The 18698-nt window shown below is 39.1% G+C and overlaps 1 protein-coding gene across 1 annotated transcript; it reads right to left on the reverse strand.

The window, feature by feature from the left end:
• Window positions 1-1035: 1035 nt before the first annotated feature.
• Window positions 1036-17706, reverse strand: PLK4 (polo-like kinase 4). The gene is made up of 16 exons (XM_014949830.1): window positions 17521-17706; window positions 16944-17039; window positions 16083-16178; window positions 15876-15990; window positions 12879-13911; window positions 11445-11545; window positions 9460-9836; window positions 8543-8647; window positions 8094-8196; window positions 7134-7283; window positions 6056-6186; window positions 5187-5278; window positions 4677-4818; window positions 3217-3357; window positions 2260-2366; window positions 1036-1635 (listed from the first exon to the last, which is right to left on the reverse strand). Exons 1-16 carry the CDS (start codon window positions 17548-17550, stop codon window positions 1536-1538), a joined length of 2919 nt encoding a protein of 972 aa, XP_014805316.1. The 5' UTR covers window positions 17551-17706; the 3' UTR covers window positions 1036-1535.
• Window positions 17707-18698: the final 992 nt, after the last annotated feature.

The raw sequence follows: 18698 nt of genomic DNA on the forward strand, positions 1-18698 counted from the left end.
CACCCTCTTAGGCTTTCTTCAATTATTTGTACGTTTAGCTTGCACATCAAGCTAGATTATATTATGTTAAAAGGAAAGACAATGGGTGTGGCTGATAACACAAGTTTTTAACATGCAGTGCTGACCCACATCCTAGCAAGGCTGACTTGCTACTTATAAGTCAGTTGATTTAAGTACTAAACCAAATTGGTTTTTTTAAGAAAGTTGTATTTCTGTTTGCATCTACAGGTGTATTCAAAAAACCCTTTAGAGTCTGCAGAAGAGCTCTGCGTACTACTTCGTTTATCAAAGACACGTAGTAGGTGTTTTACCAAGCAGTCATTCCATCACCATACGAGGTACACTTCTTAACTGAAAGAGCAGTTTTAAGTGCTACTTGTATGTCTTTCTTGAGGTCTATAGTGCTAAATTCTTTATTTGCAAGCTAATTCCTTGATTGGACATGACAAAATAATCAAGATTGTTTCTATTAGAGACTAGATGAATAAGGAGAACTGACTTGAGGTCAAGGTTATTTCAGCTCTAAGCTGAGCCTGCAGATTTGGAAAAGCTGTATTGAAACATCTCTCCCCTGAGGGTTTTACAACTGGGTTTATTGTGCCTAGTCCATATGTGCCAGCCACCTTCAGCTCCTCTGAAACTCCATCATCCCCCCCGTGACACCTTTTTGGATCCCACTCGTCCATGCAGACTCAAGCCTTTCTCCTGCCTTATAATGATGTTGGAATATTCTTTAAGTATGAATATAAGCACCATCAGGAGAGTCAGCATGCTTAAAATGCTTTTAAAAAAAAGCAGCAAGCTACTGTTAGTGCTACTAAGTGTGATTTGTAATGTGTAAGACAAGGTAAAAGTATCTAAAGTTAACTTTGTGCAGCAGTTTTATACCATTTCTCCTGAAACTTCACCCAACCCCTACACTCCCACCATAGGATGCTGTAAGATACCAGATCAGCTCCTGTTATAAATTGAGCTTAAGTGTTAATAAGAAAAGGCTCTCAAGAAACCAGTACTTGAACATGAAACAAATAGATCTGGACAATTACCACTGCATTTATTTTTTTTATATATAAAATGCTTGTGCAGGGAAGTTAAAGCTGCTGTTACAAAAAATAAAAACAAACGGTTATAAAACATATACATATTTACATATATTACTTATAAGATGTAAAAATATAAAGTTATTTACAAATACTTCAACAGCACAGATGCATTTTCCTTGATTGTTGGCACTGAGCAAGCAGTGGGGGAAGTAAAAAATATAACAGATTCAGATTATTTCCAAAACGTTGATGCTATCTAGAACCAAATTGCTCAAAGTTTTGCTTGAGCAAGTTTATCCATCATTTTGACAAAAAACATGTTTTGTATGACACTTTACAAGCCATTTGCTACATACAAACAGAACAACCCTTCCGTTCCTTTTTTCTTTTTTTGGAAGAATTTCTGCATAAGCTGAGTAAGATCAGTCACAGCACTTGAAAGTCAGTGAGAGTTTATTAAGCTCTTGTGTCTTGACACCAGGTTTGCTTTGATCAGTGAGGACCAGCCGGATTGGTAAACATCACAAGAATAGAAGACAGACAATGCAGCTTCTCTTTGATGTATTCTGGCAACTTATCGTCTTCTCCATATCTAGAAAGGCAAATAAGCATAGAAAAATGTAGATACTTGAAATAATTAATTTTATTTCAGGACAGTATAATTATTTCCGAACTTGCCTGTAAATAGGTAAAACACTAAGTCAAGTAGATTTTAAGTGTATCCAGACACATTAATTGGAGTTTGATTGCTTAAATCTAGCCCCCCGCTTCCCTATATGTATTTAACTGAAAAAAAAGTGTTTAAGCAACATTTAAAGCTGCAATAATATCTGAACAGACTGTATATTACTGTCTAAGACGTTGCACAGAGAAAGCATGTTACTGAGCAACTGTAATTGTACGGGGAGTGCCCACTGTCCAAAAGATACACAAAACCTCACCCGAGCACTTCAGGTCTCCGTGTCAGTGTTGACATGCTAGCTCCCTAACCTAGCAGTGTCTTGAGGGAAAAAAAAAAATAAAAAAAAGAGTATTAAAGCATTACTTTTCTCCCCCTCCCTCTTTGGAGGGCTATACATGAATAGTGGCTGGAGCTAATCAACTGAGAAGTGATTGAAAAAGCTAAGTTTTAATACTTACAAAACAAAATGAATAGCAGCTACAAAGCTTAGCTGACAGTAAACAGAACTATTTCTCTAGCAGTTAATAGACTCACCTAGTTGTCTGGCCATCTGGAGACGTGTAAGTGATAGAAGAAACACCTGCCTGGGCTACCAGTTGGGATCCATCATTAAACTGAACCCATACGGCTCCACTGGTCAGCTAAGGAGATTTGAAGACATAAAATACAAGATAACATACCTAGAATTTTTCTAGTAATTGAAGATGAAATTATCTCAGAATTGCTGCAGTGATTTAGGAATCTTGGTCAGACTTTTAAAAATAAAAGTTGCATGTATTCTACTTCGGAGTAAGTAGTCTCATGCAGTCTCAAGAATCAGACTTCCTAAGGTTTCAGATACTCAGCTTTAGTCATCCTTGCCAACAACAGTTAAATCAAGAAGTACCTTTAGCTCAACTACTCCTACACCAATTTTAAATAGGACCAAACATAGGGTTTTTTGTCAGCTATTTTTTCACAGCTATTTTTTTCACAGCTGTATGCATTTTAAAGTTTATATATATAAAGCAAACTTTTTTGTTATGACAGGAAGCTTACTTCATCTGGACTGCAGAGAAACAGGTTTTAAATCTAAAGCTGGTCCCACAGAAAAGCAGAGAAAAAATTTCTGTTAAAAACACTTTGTCACAACACCTTTACATCTGAACAGACAGAAGCTTAACTAACAGCTTCCACTTTTTTTACTAGAGTCAAATCTAAAGACAGAACACATTAAAATAGGCAATAATAACCCCAGGAAAATTGTGACAACCTAAATGCTGAACAACTATTTTGGCTTCTACTTAACGTAGTTCAGCACGGTATCTAAGACACTTATTTGGAAGAACCTTTCTACATACCAATTTTTGGATTTGCACTGTAGCAGAGCACAGCTGAATGTATTCCTCACAAATCAAGTTCAAAGTTAAACTTGAGATGCATGTTTTTAAGTCATTTATAGGAAAAAAGAACAGACTTCCCCCCCACCCCTTATCAGCACTCATTTCTCACCTGAGAAGCCCAACCAACATTTTTCACAAAGACAGATTTTAGAAGTTGGGCTGAATTTGGACTGCATTCCGTTTGATGAACAGAGGAGCATGTACCTTCAGCAGTGTTAGTCATAAATGCAGGCTTTTCAAACGACACCACCTAGAACCCAGAAATGCAGAGTATTAGCAGCCTTAGTATCAATCCAACCGATTGTGTACCAACTACAGCGGTCAATTAGCACTTGTTTTAATCTTTTCATACATACAGACAGATTTAGCCTATATGCTTCATTTAGCAGTATTATATTATAAAAACCCCACAGGATTTCATATGACTGACTATCTCAGTATCATGACAGTTTTTCTACCACTTCTCTGTACTCACAAAGGAATCACTTTCCCTAAGCAGACTTTTTCTACTTAAACCCTATTTTTCCTTACTGACTGTCAGAAAACCATCTTCAGGAAAAGCATCCAGCACATGTTAGATTCAGCCCTCATTCAGATGACAACTTGGCCAATATTTTACAAAAATGTGGACATTGGTATTAATTGGAAATAGACTATGAAACATGAATAGAAGAATTATACAGCACATTCAGAGTCTGATACAGGTTTAGAGAGACAAAAGTGATGAATGAAGAGTAACAGAGGAGCAAACATCAGAGGCCTTTAGGACACCACCACTACTGTCTAGGAGAAACACCTCTGCTTCTAGACAAGTTCTACTTCTTCAATACATCCTCCCATAGTCCCAGAGCTGACAGAGGAGGTGGTGTGTTTAGCAGTATTTAAGAGTTGGGGTTCAGTGAAAACATGCAAGGGGGTGTCTCTGAAATAGGAGAGCTCAGTCAGGAAAGAGATCGGGGTCCAGATAATTAACAGAAACCTGAAAGAAAAAAATAAGCTGCACCTCAGGATATACAGATCTAGTTCAAGTATAAAACTGCTAAAGAGTCAAGAATAACATGGAAAGGCAACCAGTCACCTGGAGAAGCTGTGTCAGGGCTGTGATGGAGCAACTGAAGCTTGGTGGGTCTTTTAAATGAACTAGATGAAACTGCACACAAAGCCTTGTTGGCTATACATATATCTACACTTAACACTTTTTTTTTTTTTAAATACACACTAACCCTTGATTATTTCAGAACAGTAGCCTCAAGTGCTAATATCCTTCGTGACTACTATTTGATATACAAGCCTGAGGGCACATCAGAGCTCACCAAAACAAACTGAAGACTCTGCTGTGTAACATAGGTAAGCAATTTTCAAATTATGTTCCAAGGAGTCATTTGTGTTAAAATTTTAGAGGATTTTGATTTTCCAGATGATTTAAATCCAGATACCAAAGTTAACATTTCCAGTCGAGATGCTCACTAATAAAAGCCTATGGCCATACAAATGTAATTCCATTATAAAACAGCAATATTTGAATTCCTACTGGACAGCAGTCTCCACGGTATGTTCTTGTGTACTTACAGGAGGAGTACAGTTCAGGGTTTGAACTGGAGTAGAACTGGCAGCTATATTTTTATCCAGCACCATAACTTCTTTTGAACAGTTTGTATTGTCCAATAATGGAGGTGCTACAGCCTGTGGAGATTCAGTGTTGCCAGGTTTTCTGGAAAAATAATGACACAAATTGGGAAAAAGTCTGACCAAAAGGGACTAAAGAAACAGGTGAGGAGACATAGCTTTTCCTTCAGTTCCTCATGAACTGTACAAAGCACTCGATAGCATTGGTCTTCAACATAATTGTTTTTACACATGCAAACTGTTAGCCTGGTTTAGTGTAAATCCACAAGTGTATGTTGTCCTAGTATCAAAGGAGGCTTTGCAGGTCCAAAATAAGGTGTTCATACATGCCATCAAGTTACTATTATCTTGCTAATGACTGTCAGCCTCTGTTAAACAACGCCGGCCACTGCAAGCATTAGCTACTTAGTGGGAATATTCAAATGCAGAAGTATTTTCAAGTGAAAATATTACCTTCCAACAATTATTGGAAAAAATGGAACACTTTCACTCCTTTTTTCTTCTTCCAAAACAGCAGATTCCAGTGCAAGGCATATACGATGTCCCTAAAATTAGAAGGAGCTTGTTAAACTTTTTAGTTGGAAAGGGTGCAATTATTTCATACGTGTTTAGCAGGGCAGGTGAGTCTACATAAGGAAATGCTTTTTTCAGTGAATATCAATAATAGCTGCACTCATGTACAATGAGACTCCATCGTAACTTCAGCATATCTGGTATTACGCTCTTAATAATGTCTCCTTTCCTTTCAGCAGGACTAGATGGGAGATTAGAAGACCCCTGAATTCTATTCTAGAAAATAACAGAACATAAGGAAGACTGAATAGGAAAATTTATACGGTATTTTACTGTTTCCTAAGTTCATAGACAAAAAAAAACAACCACAAACTACGCTTATGACTGCTAATTGGGTGACGTGAAACAAGAGATGCAAAGCCCAGCAGGTATGCCAGTTAAACACCTGGCAGGTTTTTGTGTTTGGGTTCTTCTGGGGAGTTTGGGGTTTTGTGTTTTATTTGGCTTTTTTTTTTTTTTTTTAAAGTTGCATAAAGCAGCTTCATCTGTCCTGATTAATCCTTTTCCCAGACAGGCAAACATGCTTTACACACTAGTAAGAATTTCCTCTAACAATCTTCATTGCGAGGCATTGTTACACTTACCTTTACATTAGCATTTGCTCTTCCAAAAAAACCCCACTTTGTCATCCCTCCTTATTAATGTAATGAAAAATATGAAAAAAAACATCAGAAGCACTTTTGTTTAAGAGAAACTGAGTTTTCAGAAAGTTACTCTGCACTCGAAGAGGTCTATATAAAACAGTTTACCTCATTTGCATGATCCATATAAGCTTGTATTTCCTTCTTCAAACCTGCTTCGCTTTCTCCTTTCAAAGTGAAGGATTTCCCTGATTTTTCAATCACTCGAGTTATACCAGCTGTCTTGTGTATCTTTGCTCCTGTAAGAAAATGCAAAAATTTCTAGTGTGAATTGTATAAAATACCAGCATCTATAAAACACAGATTTCTGCCATTACACTTCATTAGAGTAGAATGTATCTCAGTGACTTAAGACTAAAACCAGTCCCGTTTGATCTCTCTGTCTACCAGAAATAAAAAGGTCCTTCAGTTGGGACTGCGATGTTAACAGAATGCCCTCTGTGGCCAAGGATCACTTTGTAAACAGGCCAAATTATTAATAAATATACATTTATTACATATTTTTAAGAACTACCTTTCTAATGATTCATCTGAGACAAAATTAACATCTCTCACAGCATTGCCAAAAATTGGCTAAGTGGGCTCTATGAATACTTGAATATGGCTTTAAAAAAAAAGCTGCCCATTCTTTCAATAGCAGTTCCACACCGAATCACAGAGCCGTTATGTCATTTTTTTTTGTCCTAAGTCCTGTTAGAGTCCATGTATGCATGTGACAAATCACACTAGTGGACAGCAGTCTATAGGGAGAAAGAATTGTCAGTGCAGTCTAGTTTATGAAAGGCAGAGTTGGAAGAGGCAGCAAATTGCTTTCTGCAGTGAGTGCTCTTGGTGATACCATTACCTCTGGTAACAACGGGAAGCTTGGAGCCGGGACGTACCTGTCACTGAGGAGGTTAACTATCAAACATAGATGCAAAAAAGAGCTCATGCATAAAAACAAGGCATAATTTAAATAACACATTTGCAACATGTACTCCCTGAAGAAGATATCAGTAAGGAACTAACAAATTAAATAAACTGATCTGCAAGTACTAGAATAAAGGCAGAGTAGCAAAAAAAATAGTAAGTGTTTCTAATAATTTCTTCAACCTGAAGCGTTCCTTGTTTAGAGTTTGGCAGTATTTTATTGCAGCTTTAATAACATGACATAACTATTTGCATAATTGCAAAAATTAATACATACCATCATAAAAACAAATTTCAACATCTGCAGTGGGTGAATTTTCCATCAACATGCACTTGGCGTATCTTGTGTAGAACGTAACTTTGGGGGTTTTTGTTCTTACCAACTGCACAAACTTAGCTGCATACTGGTATTTTTTCCAGTACTTTTCTGGAAAAGAGTATTTAAAAACTTGTATCAAAACCTCATCAGATTAAACACTGTGCACCAGCTTAGAGAGAAGTAATTTAAAAATATGTATTTTATAGCGTTGCAAGTAGTATTTAAGTACTTTACAGAAGAATGTGCAAAGAAACTGACTTGTTTCCACCAACTTTTACAAAAGTGAACATCTTCAATAGCTTCACCTGAATAGCTTCAATTAAAGCATTTCAGAACCTAAACAACATTGTAAAGTGCTGCATATACCATTTAATTTGATAGCATGGTCAAGCTGGCTTCAAGTAAAACCTGTCTGTGATCTCTAATTAGTAGAGAAGTCTGCTTGTCTCTTAAGATCTTAGCTTATATTTATTTTTCATCTGCCTACATTAAATACTCTGCCGAGACTTTCAAATATATATTTTCCTCTTCCTCCCCAAGTTATGAGTGTTAGGAAGCATCAAGTAAAGTTGATGTCTTAAAAATGACTTGATAATATTTCTTCCACTCATATTCAAAATAGCTTCCAATATGAATGAGGAAAAGGTTATGAAAGCTTTAATTTTACTACACTGCATTGTAAAGGGGCAAGTGACTCCTTATAACTTCCCTACAAAATGAATTAAAACCTGTGGATTTACACTTTCTCGTGAAGGTTCAAAATAGTTTCCAGTTAAACTGTAGTTTGAATCTTATTCTGAAAAGATTTTTATCTTCACAATTATCTTAAAAGTAGTGGCTAGAAGCTAAAAAGTCCCAAACAAGATTCACCTAAAAATCACATTAGTCATCATAATTTTAAAATAAATTTCAGGTTACCTGGCAAGTTGTCAAAATTATACATACAGATGTCTTCAGGAGGAGCAGGTGGTCTGTCATCAAGAAGGAAACCTCTTCCTTCATTTGGATGATAAACTGCAATCTACAAAAAGGGGAAAAAAATGTGTTTACAGTTGCAACTTGCTACAGCACTCCCTACTTTTAACAGGTATGGAAATAAGTCATAGCTTAATTACCATAATTTACCATGAACGCTCTATTCCTTTAAGTAATTATTTAACAGGAGCATTTTTTCAGCAATACTTCACCTATTCCAAAAGTTAACTCCAATAACTGCTTGCTTACCTATATTTGTATGGCTGTACTATGGCGGGATGGGGGGGGGAATTTATACCTGTGCATGTGCAAACATTGCATTTCCAAACAAATAATCATTTACATGTCTAGTCCAAGCCCTTTATACAACAGTGAAGAAACTGAAGACATACCACATTTCCGTCACAAGATATTCTGAGAACTTCTTTCACAAGTTCTTGTGAATGGTGTTCTTTTATAAACTCCATACACACTTCCCCAGTATCTAGAATGCTCACCTAAAATACATTAAATATACAAGTTAAACAAAAAGACCTTTACTTCCTGGTAATAAAAGATATCATTTCTTTCCACAACTGCTTTTAAAAATCATTTTCTTCCTCAAATGCATCGCAAACTTATAAATGCTTCTTACCTTGGCTTTTGCTGTTACTGCTATTAAAACACAACAGTTCAACATGACTGAAGCTTATAAGCCCAGTCAGTGAAGGTGTGGCTTCTTAGGTGACAAATCAAACAAAGACAGGTCAGCTCTATTATGTTCTTTTTTTAAAAAAGAAATTGGGGGTGGGAAACAGCAGCATGAGTGAGACTGTAAGTAATGGAACAAAAGGGTAAAAGATGATGCCAGGAACAAGCCACCCAGAAAATTTACGTGATCAGTAAGGATTAACAGAATTTGTTTTGCTTTCCCACCAACAAGAAAGGGATAAAACAGGACTACAGGAAAAAGACTCAAGTTTTTACTCGAGAGCAAGACTGTTTACATTTCTAGTCCAGTTATTTATCAAATGTGTAAAAGTGTTTTACATAGTCAAAATTTTAAAAGCAACTGTACAGCCAAGCAGTACAGAGTTTTAGAACTGTAGGATGCATTTAATGTTTGTTATCTCTACCTACAGTTTCTTTGCTTGTAAGCTAAAAGCAATGCCATCTCACTATTTGCCAAAAATTAAGATGCATCTTACTAATATAACTTATTATAGACTAAGTTTTCTAAAAACAAATGCTTCTAGTTTACCAGATTGTTTTTTTAATGAGATAGTCACACTATATTTAAGTTGCTTCTATATTAAGACCTGATACATACCACTGCATTTTTTGTTTTTTGCCTGATTGGTTTTAGCCTGTGAGCACTGAGAGGTGATACTATACTTCGCAGTGTAGGTTTCTGATGTGCTGGTGGTTCTTTGCCCCACGTTTGGTTTTGTTCTGAAGTTGACCAAGGGCCACACGTAGAAGATGATAGCTGAATTTTCTCAGGTTTGCAGAGAACTGCAGGGACATATTTTTTTGGGTTTCTCTGGTTTAAAGAACGGGGACAGTCGACGGATGCATCATGATTCCTTTTGTCTTTTAAGGTGTTCCATGCATTTCTCGATGCATCTTGCTGCACATCCAGATGATACTGAAAACCTCCACGTGCATTACTGTTGCCAGTTAGCTCTGCAGGTGGTCTCAGCGGAACTGAAAGCATCAGAAAGGTACATTGTAGATTCAAAGAGTTACAGTCAGAAGAAAAAAAGCTATTATGTTTTTAAAAGCTTTTTCAATATATCATCTTAGAAGGCTGGCTTAAGTGGAGAATGGGATTTCTTTACTCCTCAACCCAAATCATTAGGCTATGACTTCAGTACCAATCAATACCAACGCTAACAAAATTCCAGTGCTACTTAAACTGTTACTAGATTTCAGTTATGATGACCTTCAGTCTTAACACATATCAAATCATTTTGCAAAACCATTTATAAATACTAATATTTCAAACAGATATTTAAACAAGAATTAGTTGACAGGAGATAGTTTAATCTGTTGAAACAGTTTACTTGCTGCTCAGATAACTGCTAACAGCAAGCTTCATTTAAGTTTCAACATATCTAACTAGTGTTTTAGCATCAACAAGAAGTTTTCGTAGTCAAGGTATTAAATACACAATCTGAAACCCTTGTTTTATTTCCAGTCACTTGTTAAGAGACAAAAACCTTTTTTTATATTTAAACTTCCTATAAAAATCAAAAGTAGGGAAGCAGTTAAGACCTTGATCAACCTTCACCTCACCCACAGAAGTACTGCACTCCTCCTGCCATGTTGCAGAACAGTTGAGAAGGGACTAAAAATTAAATAGGACTAGTCAGACCATATGTTACACGATTCCAATTCTCTGTAGACAGGAAGGGAAGGAATCCAGTAATATCAAAACAAAAAAAGGCCAGAATGGATTTGTGATTTAGTCTTATGATTAAATTACATCATTTACAAATAACGTAACATGATGCATGACGAAGAACACCTCCTTCCCTTCTGTGTCTTTTGTCCTTTCCTCCACCCCTCCTTCTGCAGCCTAATTATCTCATTCACTGAGGTCCCATTTTCTCTTAAGGCATATTTGCACAACTAAATTAACACTACTTTTGAACCATCTGACAACCTTTTGTCATGTACTTATACTTACACATTTCAGGTCATAGCTGGATAATTAGGGCATGTTCTAGAATTGTGTTTTCCTCTTTTTTTTTGCTAAAATACTACAAGAGAATGACCTCATTTTACGAAGCTAAGTATTCAAATTCAATGCACAATTTCTTCTCTCTTATGAAGTCAGTTGCATACAGTTCATTATAATGACCCATCAGCTTAAGAGGAACACTAACTAAAAAACCTTCTTAAATTAATTCCTACCTCAGGAAACTAAAATGTTACAGTCTAGTCCAAGAGAGAAAACAAAACCGTTCTTTCAATGGGATAGATCTTTCTTCAGAATGAGCCTACAGATCAGTAATGCTGGAAATCATTTGCCTCTTTCAATAATGTGTCAATTTTTTCAGTGACAAATCAGTGTAGAGCCTCTCTCATGCTTTTAACTCAAAAAAAGGTTGTCTACAGTAGCCTCTGTTAGCTCCATTTGCTTATATTTAGGCTGCCAGCGTTATACTCTGATATCACAGTTACTTTGCCATACAGATACCCCTTCAGTCATGATTTTAAAGAAATAAAACAGAGGAAACCCCACAGAAACTGTTGCAAGTCATTAATCCAACTTGAGTGCAAAAAACAGACAACTGATTAGTAACACACCATTTGTTTGCATGCTTCCAAGCCACTGCTGCATTGTTTCAGCCTGGGACTTCTGCTCTAACAAACCAACCTGGGGCTTCATGGGGCAGAGATAATTCGAGCTGCAAAATAAAAGTTATACATGTAATCAAGATTACATCAAAGATACTTGCACAACAAAAGTTAGGACGTTAGAGCTGCAGAAGTCACAACACTTTTAGAACACATAAGAAATACAGGTGGCATTTTGCAGCTCTATACAGCTTAGGCCATGGTTCTTTTTTCATGGGGAACATTCATCGGATAGAGCATAAAAAATAAAATACTGTTTCCAAATGGAATGAAAAGTTATTACTAATTTTTAGCACAAATTTGAGCTTGTTAGCATTCACCATTAGACTCTTGGAACTGACATGTGAATGAAAAGAGCCCCTGATAATACAGCCAGCAGTGGCTGTTCTTACATCTAGTTCTTAATTCACAGTATAGGAGACAACATCAGAGAAGACACAGGGATGACACCCACGACCCCAGTGGATCTCATTCAGCATAACAAATATGCAGCTGAAATATGTAGGCAATCACCTAAAATAATTCGAGTTTGTATAAATACAGTAAATCCCAACGATTATAAAAATTTTTGACCATCTTTTTAGAAAATTACCTATGTGTAGTCAGAGATGAACTCAAGCTATAATCCACATGGTTGAACAATAAAGAATACACACAAAAATAGTTATGGCAGAATCACTATCTGTTGTAAATTCACACTAATGTCGTATGAGATTTTCTGTCTCCATGGCCTGTACCTGTCTGTGCTTTCTGTCTGCAACAATCACTACTTTAGCATTGGTAAGGACTCAGTTATCACCTGAGACCCTCACCCTCCCTCCCTCAGGATATAAACATCTAATTTAGGTCTTACAACCTTGCATTTAAGATCGCTGTGCAGGCTAACTATAGATGCAAGAGGCTCTCCTATACATAACTATCTTAACTTTGTTTGTTCTTTTTCCTTTACCTTGTCTAAGCATAACAGAAAAAAACCAACCAACAGAGCAGCAAGTAAAACCATTGGTACTCGCATTCAGAATGCCTTCTACACTGGTCTGTGTCTCTTCTACAAAGAACAATTAGCAAAGCTCTCTACTACAGTTACTGCAGGGAAAGAAATACTCAACTTGCCACACATGGAAATAAGTGAATAGTTATTGCCAGCATAAATAAAGGCTATGATCTATCTACCTGATGCGCTGCATCTATGAACTTAAAGACAGGGACAGTGAGAGGATAAACCTCTATAGAGCAACAGCATCAGTGATCACACCCTCCTGCTTGGTATTCAAGCTACAAGCATAGATACTTTTGGCACTTATTATGGCTTAGCTACAGGAAAAATCATGCAATTAACATAAGGCAGCTGTAAATTTCATCTTAATAAAAACTGATGCTTACTGTGGTTGATCTTTTACAGGTGGAGATATTTGACCATCAAAAGAGCCAGAACCACTAGAAGTCTTCTCCTTAAATATTTCTCCTATGTCACTATAGCTGTTTGCAGGTGAGAAGTATTCTGTATTTTCCCTTGTTCCTACTTTAGGCTTAGAAAGCAGTTCCATAGAGTGACATCTCTCAGCAATATTCAGTATGCCTTGAGTCTGACTATGGGATGTGCCAGACCTATCTGAAGAGTGGGCTCTTCGGAGGTAGCGGGAATGTGGTCTCTCTTCAGCAAGCTGCATGGTTCTTCCCCTACCAGTTATGCCAACTTCTTTTCCCTGAATTCCCCACTGATGAAAAGAACCACTTCCATCTACTGATAAAGCATCACTGGAATTCTTGTTTTTAGGGAAAAAAGTAATTTTATTTGGGAGTGGTTGTCCAACTAACAGTTTCTTCTTCTCCTTCAGGCAACCACTGGTACTGATGCTGGAAGAGCCTGTAAAGGTTGTAGAGATGGTAGCATTTCCACTGTCCATGGAATCTTCTGAAGTTCCTGAATCTTTACTCCGTGTTGAGCTACACCTGGACATAAAAGGATGATCCAACACTGAGGAAAGACTCAAACGATCTGCTGGATTTTTGCGAAGTAACCTATGTATAAGGTCTTGCGCCTCTCTCGATAAGAAGGCTGGCATTTCATAATCTGCTAATACTACTTTATTCAGCGTGTTCTTGACTGTGTCAGTGTCAAAAGGTGGCTTTCCAATAAGAAGAGTGTAAAACATACAGCCCAAAGACCACACATCAGATTCAAGTCCATGTGGACTCCTTGTGGCTATCTCTGGAGAAATGTAATTTGGAGTTCCACACATGGTGTAATGCTTTTCATGAGGCATTTTCAGCTGAGTTGCTAGTCCAAAATCAGCAATCTTGACATTCATGTTATTGGTGAGTAAGATGTTAGAAAGGGTGAGGTCCCGGTGCAGTATTCCATGAGAATGAAGGTACAGCATACCCGTGATAATTTGATGCAGGAAGTGTCGGGCTGTCAAAACACAAAAACAGATGGTTTAGTCATATAACTGGAATCATAGCTGTGAAAATAACAACTTTTTGAAGTCCGCTATTGGTCTTGCCGTTATATTTTTTAAATAATGAGGATGTTAGAAGGATGTTTAAGTGCCATGCTAACAAGATGGAAATTAACTTTCTGCTTTTTTGCTTTAAGCAATACAGCATGACTATGTTTTAAAACAGTTCATAAGAGTTCTGTAATACAGTAATCAGATTTGTTTCTTTGCTAACAGAACCATGTAAACAGGACTAGAGATTTTCAATTGGCCTAAACTTTTTAAAATTAAGATTCTTAAGAATTTAAAATGTTAAGTCACTCCACACTTTCAGAAACAGCAACTACACAAGATCAATCAGCTTCACTATGTGGAGATTACAGAATATACAAAACAATCTGGATTATATTTGTTTTATCGTTAGCAAACTGGCACAGGTACTATTATTTCAATTTCTCAAAATCACGATACTGGGATAGTCCTACTGCTCTATTACATTAGAAATTCAGGGAATATTCAAGAGCTTTAGCTTACAGCAGGAATAACAAAACCTCATCCAGGCTGAAACAGCATCATTTATCATGATGTTGCAATTACAGCAATTTTCAGAATGATTTTCTCTAAAGCAAACAACTTACAATCCTTCTCCTCTTTGCAGAGGGCAAAGACAGGCGAGTAAAAGCCATTAGTAGTAACCATTCCTCAAGAGGAAGAGACTTCTTTATCCAGGTCAGTGGTTTCATCAGCTTTTACAACTAAGATACCATCAGATGAACTATTTTTGCTGGACCAGATCTGAACTAAACAGATGGTGCCTGTACCCCTTTAATCCAGTCCAGTGATCCGGGTTCCATAAAATATGTATAATAGTTTCACAGAATTAGATTAGAAACTGATAGAGAAGCAGGTAAACTGGAAGGACTGTAGAAGCAATGACCAGCATGGTAAGTCTGGAAACAGTAGAGGCAATAACCACTGAATCTGGATCAGCTTGTTTGGCTGTGCCCTCAAACATTATAGACAGCACCTTGCATTGCTATCTTTTTTTTTTTTTTAATTGCACTGTTCTGGTTAGGCTCTCAGTGGTCCATGTTCTAACTGAAATCCACTCACTCAGCTGCAAGAAAGTGAAACATTAGTAAATTCCTAAGTGCAATTAAGTTTTGTTTTTTGGGTTTTTTTTTTTGCAGAACTGCTTTCTCAAAACTTTATTTAAAGGACTAACACAGCCAATTTAAGAAGTTTTAGAATTATTCTTACAATAAACTCTCAAGGAAAGATTGGATTTTTCAGTACTTTCTATAGAAATGAAAGTAAAACCACAGTAGAATTTCTCCTCAGTTGCCAGTCCTTCAAAAAATCTAGATGGATTGTCAAATTGGATATTTCCTTGCTGGCCCAGCCTTAAAGCAACACTGTTACCTGCATTATCTTCATTTCCAGACAGCTTGGAACACAAGTAATATTGTTGGAAATAGTTACTAAGGCAAACTATAATCTGGAAGGCTTTCTAATTGGTGACAAGTAATACAGTAATACTGAGGCGAAGACATGCAAAGCAAGCAGAGCTGTGGACGTGAAGTTGCCAGTTTTCCTCTGTGGACTTTCCCAGTCTTGACCTATACTTCAACAGAATTTTATGTGCAAAGGTAAGCTCTACCTTTTACATACCTCTGCCTTGTAAGTTCACTGCCTATTCTTTTAAACCTCAAATAGCACAAACTATCGTAAAGTGACATAAACAGAAGCAAAAGTATACAGAAATTCACAAGAGTATGTGTAATAGTAATGAGATTATCGCTTATCACAAGATTTTAAACTATACAAACTGGTTCAGAGGGATGGTAGTTTTAAATATCCTTTCACTAGAAGTAAATATTTATTGAATAAGCCAAAATATTAATACAAAAGAAAGCTACACAGAAAAAATATATCTCACCTTCTTCTTCTGAAAAGGGTTTCTTTCTGTTCTTTATGTATCTGCTCATTTCCCCATTGTGACACATCTCAAGTATCAAATACACGTAGTTGCTATCCTCAAAGTAGTTATAAAGCTAGAACATAAAGCAATAAAAAGATTTAAATACATTTTGTAGATTACGTGGCAAGCCCCATATACAGTCCCCTACAAAACCACAGTTCTTACCTCAAGTATAGATGGATGCTTTAGCTGACAATGTATCTTCACCTCATTTTGAACTCTCTGTACCATTCCAACTTTGTGCATGGCTTTTTTATCTATCTGTAAATGGATCACAGAACATTTTTCAAGCACTGCAACACTGATTACATACACATTAGTTTCAAATTAACTTGAAATTTTAGATGTTCAATGTGTGTTTGCCTGATAAGTTCTAAATATAAGCAAGTATTCACATAGTTTAACCTACTACACGCTTTTAATGAGCAAGTATCATTGATAAGTGGAAGAACACAACAACTGTCTGAAAGCAGACAAGTTTAACATTTTCCATACTAATATTAATCAGAATTTTTTCCTGAAATGCTTAAGCAGTGAAACCTAATTCTGATTTTGCCAGGCAGATATGCTAAATATAGTTAATACCAGAAAAGTTGCTCAATAGCAGCACTATAGATAAGTGAATATGACAAAACACCTGTTACGTACAAGTTTCCTTCACAAAGTTTGTCCTAGCAGTGAGGGAAATTTTTCAAGGCATTTTTTTCCACGACCTCTCCAGCCACAGTGATTCTAAATGATGTCTTTGTGGTCACAAATTTCTGAATTAGAATTATAGGGCTGATTGGGTGTGGACACGTTGAAGATTTGGGCTTAGGTTCTTTTAATAGCACTGTAAACATTTAATAATCAATACAGATATTTGGTTGTGCTGTAGGATCAAATCCTAATCTAATCTAAATATCAGTTACATACAAATAAGCAATCCAGGTACGAATGCCCAACTGCATAACCTCAGCCAGCTGCTGGTTAACTTGCTCGTTTGGTCTCTGGGAAGACAGAGGTTTCCTTGGCCGGCTTCCTTACCATTTTGATAGCCACTTCCAGACCGGTTTTCAGGGATATTGCTCTGTAGACCCCTGCGAAGGAGCCCTTCCCCAGGAGGTTCCCCACCTTGAAATCCTGCAACACAACAACAAACCACAGCCGTCATCCCAGCCCAGGCTTTGAAGAAGAGACGGGGAGGCTGCACACCCCCGATGCCGGGGGCAAACCCCAGGCGCCCCCAGGGGGGTACCTGGACGGAGCTCTCCGGGGCTCGGCGGCTCAGCATCATCCTCCTCGCCCGGGTGGCCGGTTCGCACTGGCACTGCCGCCACCCGGGGGCGGCTCGGCGCCGCCACCTTCCCGCCCTCTCTCCCGCCGCTCGGAGACCCGCCCCCGGCTCCCGCTGTTATGGCAGCGCCTGGGCAACGACCGGGCAGCGACCGCCACTCGCCCCGCCAACACCGAGCCCTTTCACAGCCCAGCCCCAAGGCAGCTGCCCAGGGCCAGCTCCCTGGGAAGGAGCTGCGCTCGCCGCCCCCGACAAGCGAGAGAGGGACGAGCCCCCACCTGGCCCGTCCGGGCAAATGGCGGAGCGCCCAGCGGGCGGCCTCCTCACCTCTATTTTCTCGCCGATGCAGGTCGCCATGGCGCCGGCCGCTCTCCCCGCGTCCCGCTAGAGGCTCTCCTCAGGGCCGCCGCTCCCCATCACGGCGCCCTCCGCCGCCCGCCTCGGCCCAGGCCCGTTCGTTCCCGGGCCCGGCGGCCGCTCCCCTCCCCCAGCGCCTCCATTTTGAAAAATCGCGCCGTTACCCACCCCTCCCCGCCCCGCCCCAGGTCGAGGCTGCGTCTGACGCAATCGCGCACACTAGGGGGACGCGGCGCATGCGCAGGGCGGTGCGTGCCCGTTTCCCCGGCAGCCGTTACGGCGCACGCGCGGTGGGGCGGCTGAGGCGTTGGTGGCGGCTGAGGCGGAGGGTGTCCCCTGTGCCCGGTGGCTGTAAAATACCCCCTTGCTGATCGCCTGGCGTGGCTCCCGGTATTACTCCTCAGAGGAGGGAGGGTCTCCAGGCTGCTCTGTGGCCCAGGGAGAGCTGGGCTCCCTGGCGTCCCCGTGCTGAGGTGGCCGTCGAGGTGGAAGCTCTGGGGCCTGGCAGATGGGCTGAAGCGAGTAGGCGGGGTCAGCTCCTGCTTGATGGTGGACGAACGTGAAGTGTCCTAGTAAAAGGAACAGTGCTGCCCTGATGTAGGTATCTCCCTTGCCAGAGAGGTTTCGTTATTCCTGGATTATTATTTTTAAATAGCTGAGCTAAATCTTAGATTGGATTCTCATAAAGTTTAAGGGCTTCCCTTTGGCTTACTGCCTTACACATCGAGCACAAAGTGCAGTTCTTCCATCTCCCCAGATACAGTGTCTAGTAACGGAGATGCACGGTGTTTGTCTCAGACCAATAGGCTACAAACAACAGTGGGCTTAGGAGCAAGGCTGCCAGCGTGGCCTGGTGCCCTGCTGTCCCCTGTAGCATACCCACAGGGAGCAGCAGCTGCCTCCACCTGGCACCCTGAGGAACCTGTAGCTGCACAGGAAACAAGCCCAGAGCTAGCTAAGAGGAAGAGCTGTTGGCTGGGGTTTGTCCCAAATCCCTCTTTCCCAGGTATTCAATCCACTGAAGGAAGAGGTGCAAGCTGAAGCTTTAAATCCTCAGTTCCCAGCCTTTTCTTGAAGGTGCATTGCTGTATTTTTTCTGCAAATATCTGAAAAAGTTTAGGCTAGTGAGATTTTGTCAGCTGCTGGTG

This window comes from Calidris pugnax, unplaced genomic scaffold (genome assembly GCF_001431845.1).
Source record: "Calidris pugnax isolate Ruff unplaced genomic scaffold, ASM143184v1 scaffold42, whole genome shotgun sequence".
In the NCBI taxonomy this organism is placed as follows: Eukaryota; Metazoa; Chordata; class Aves; order Charadriiformes; family Scolopacidae; genus Calidris; species Calidris pugnax.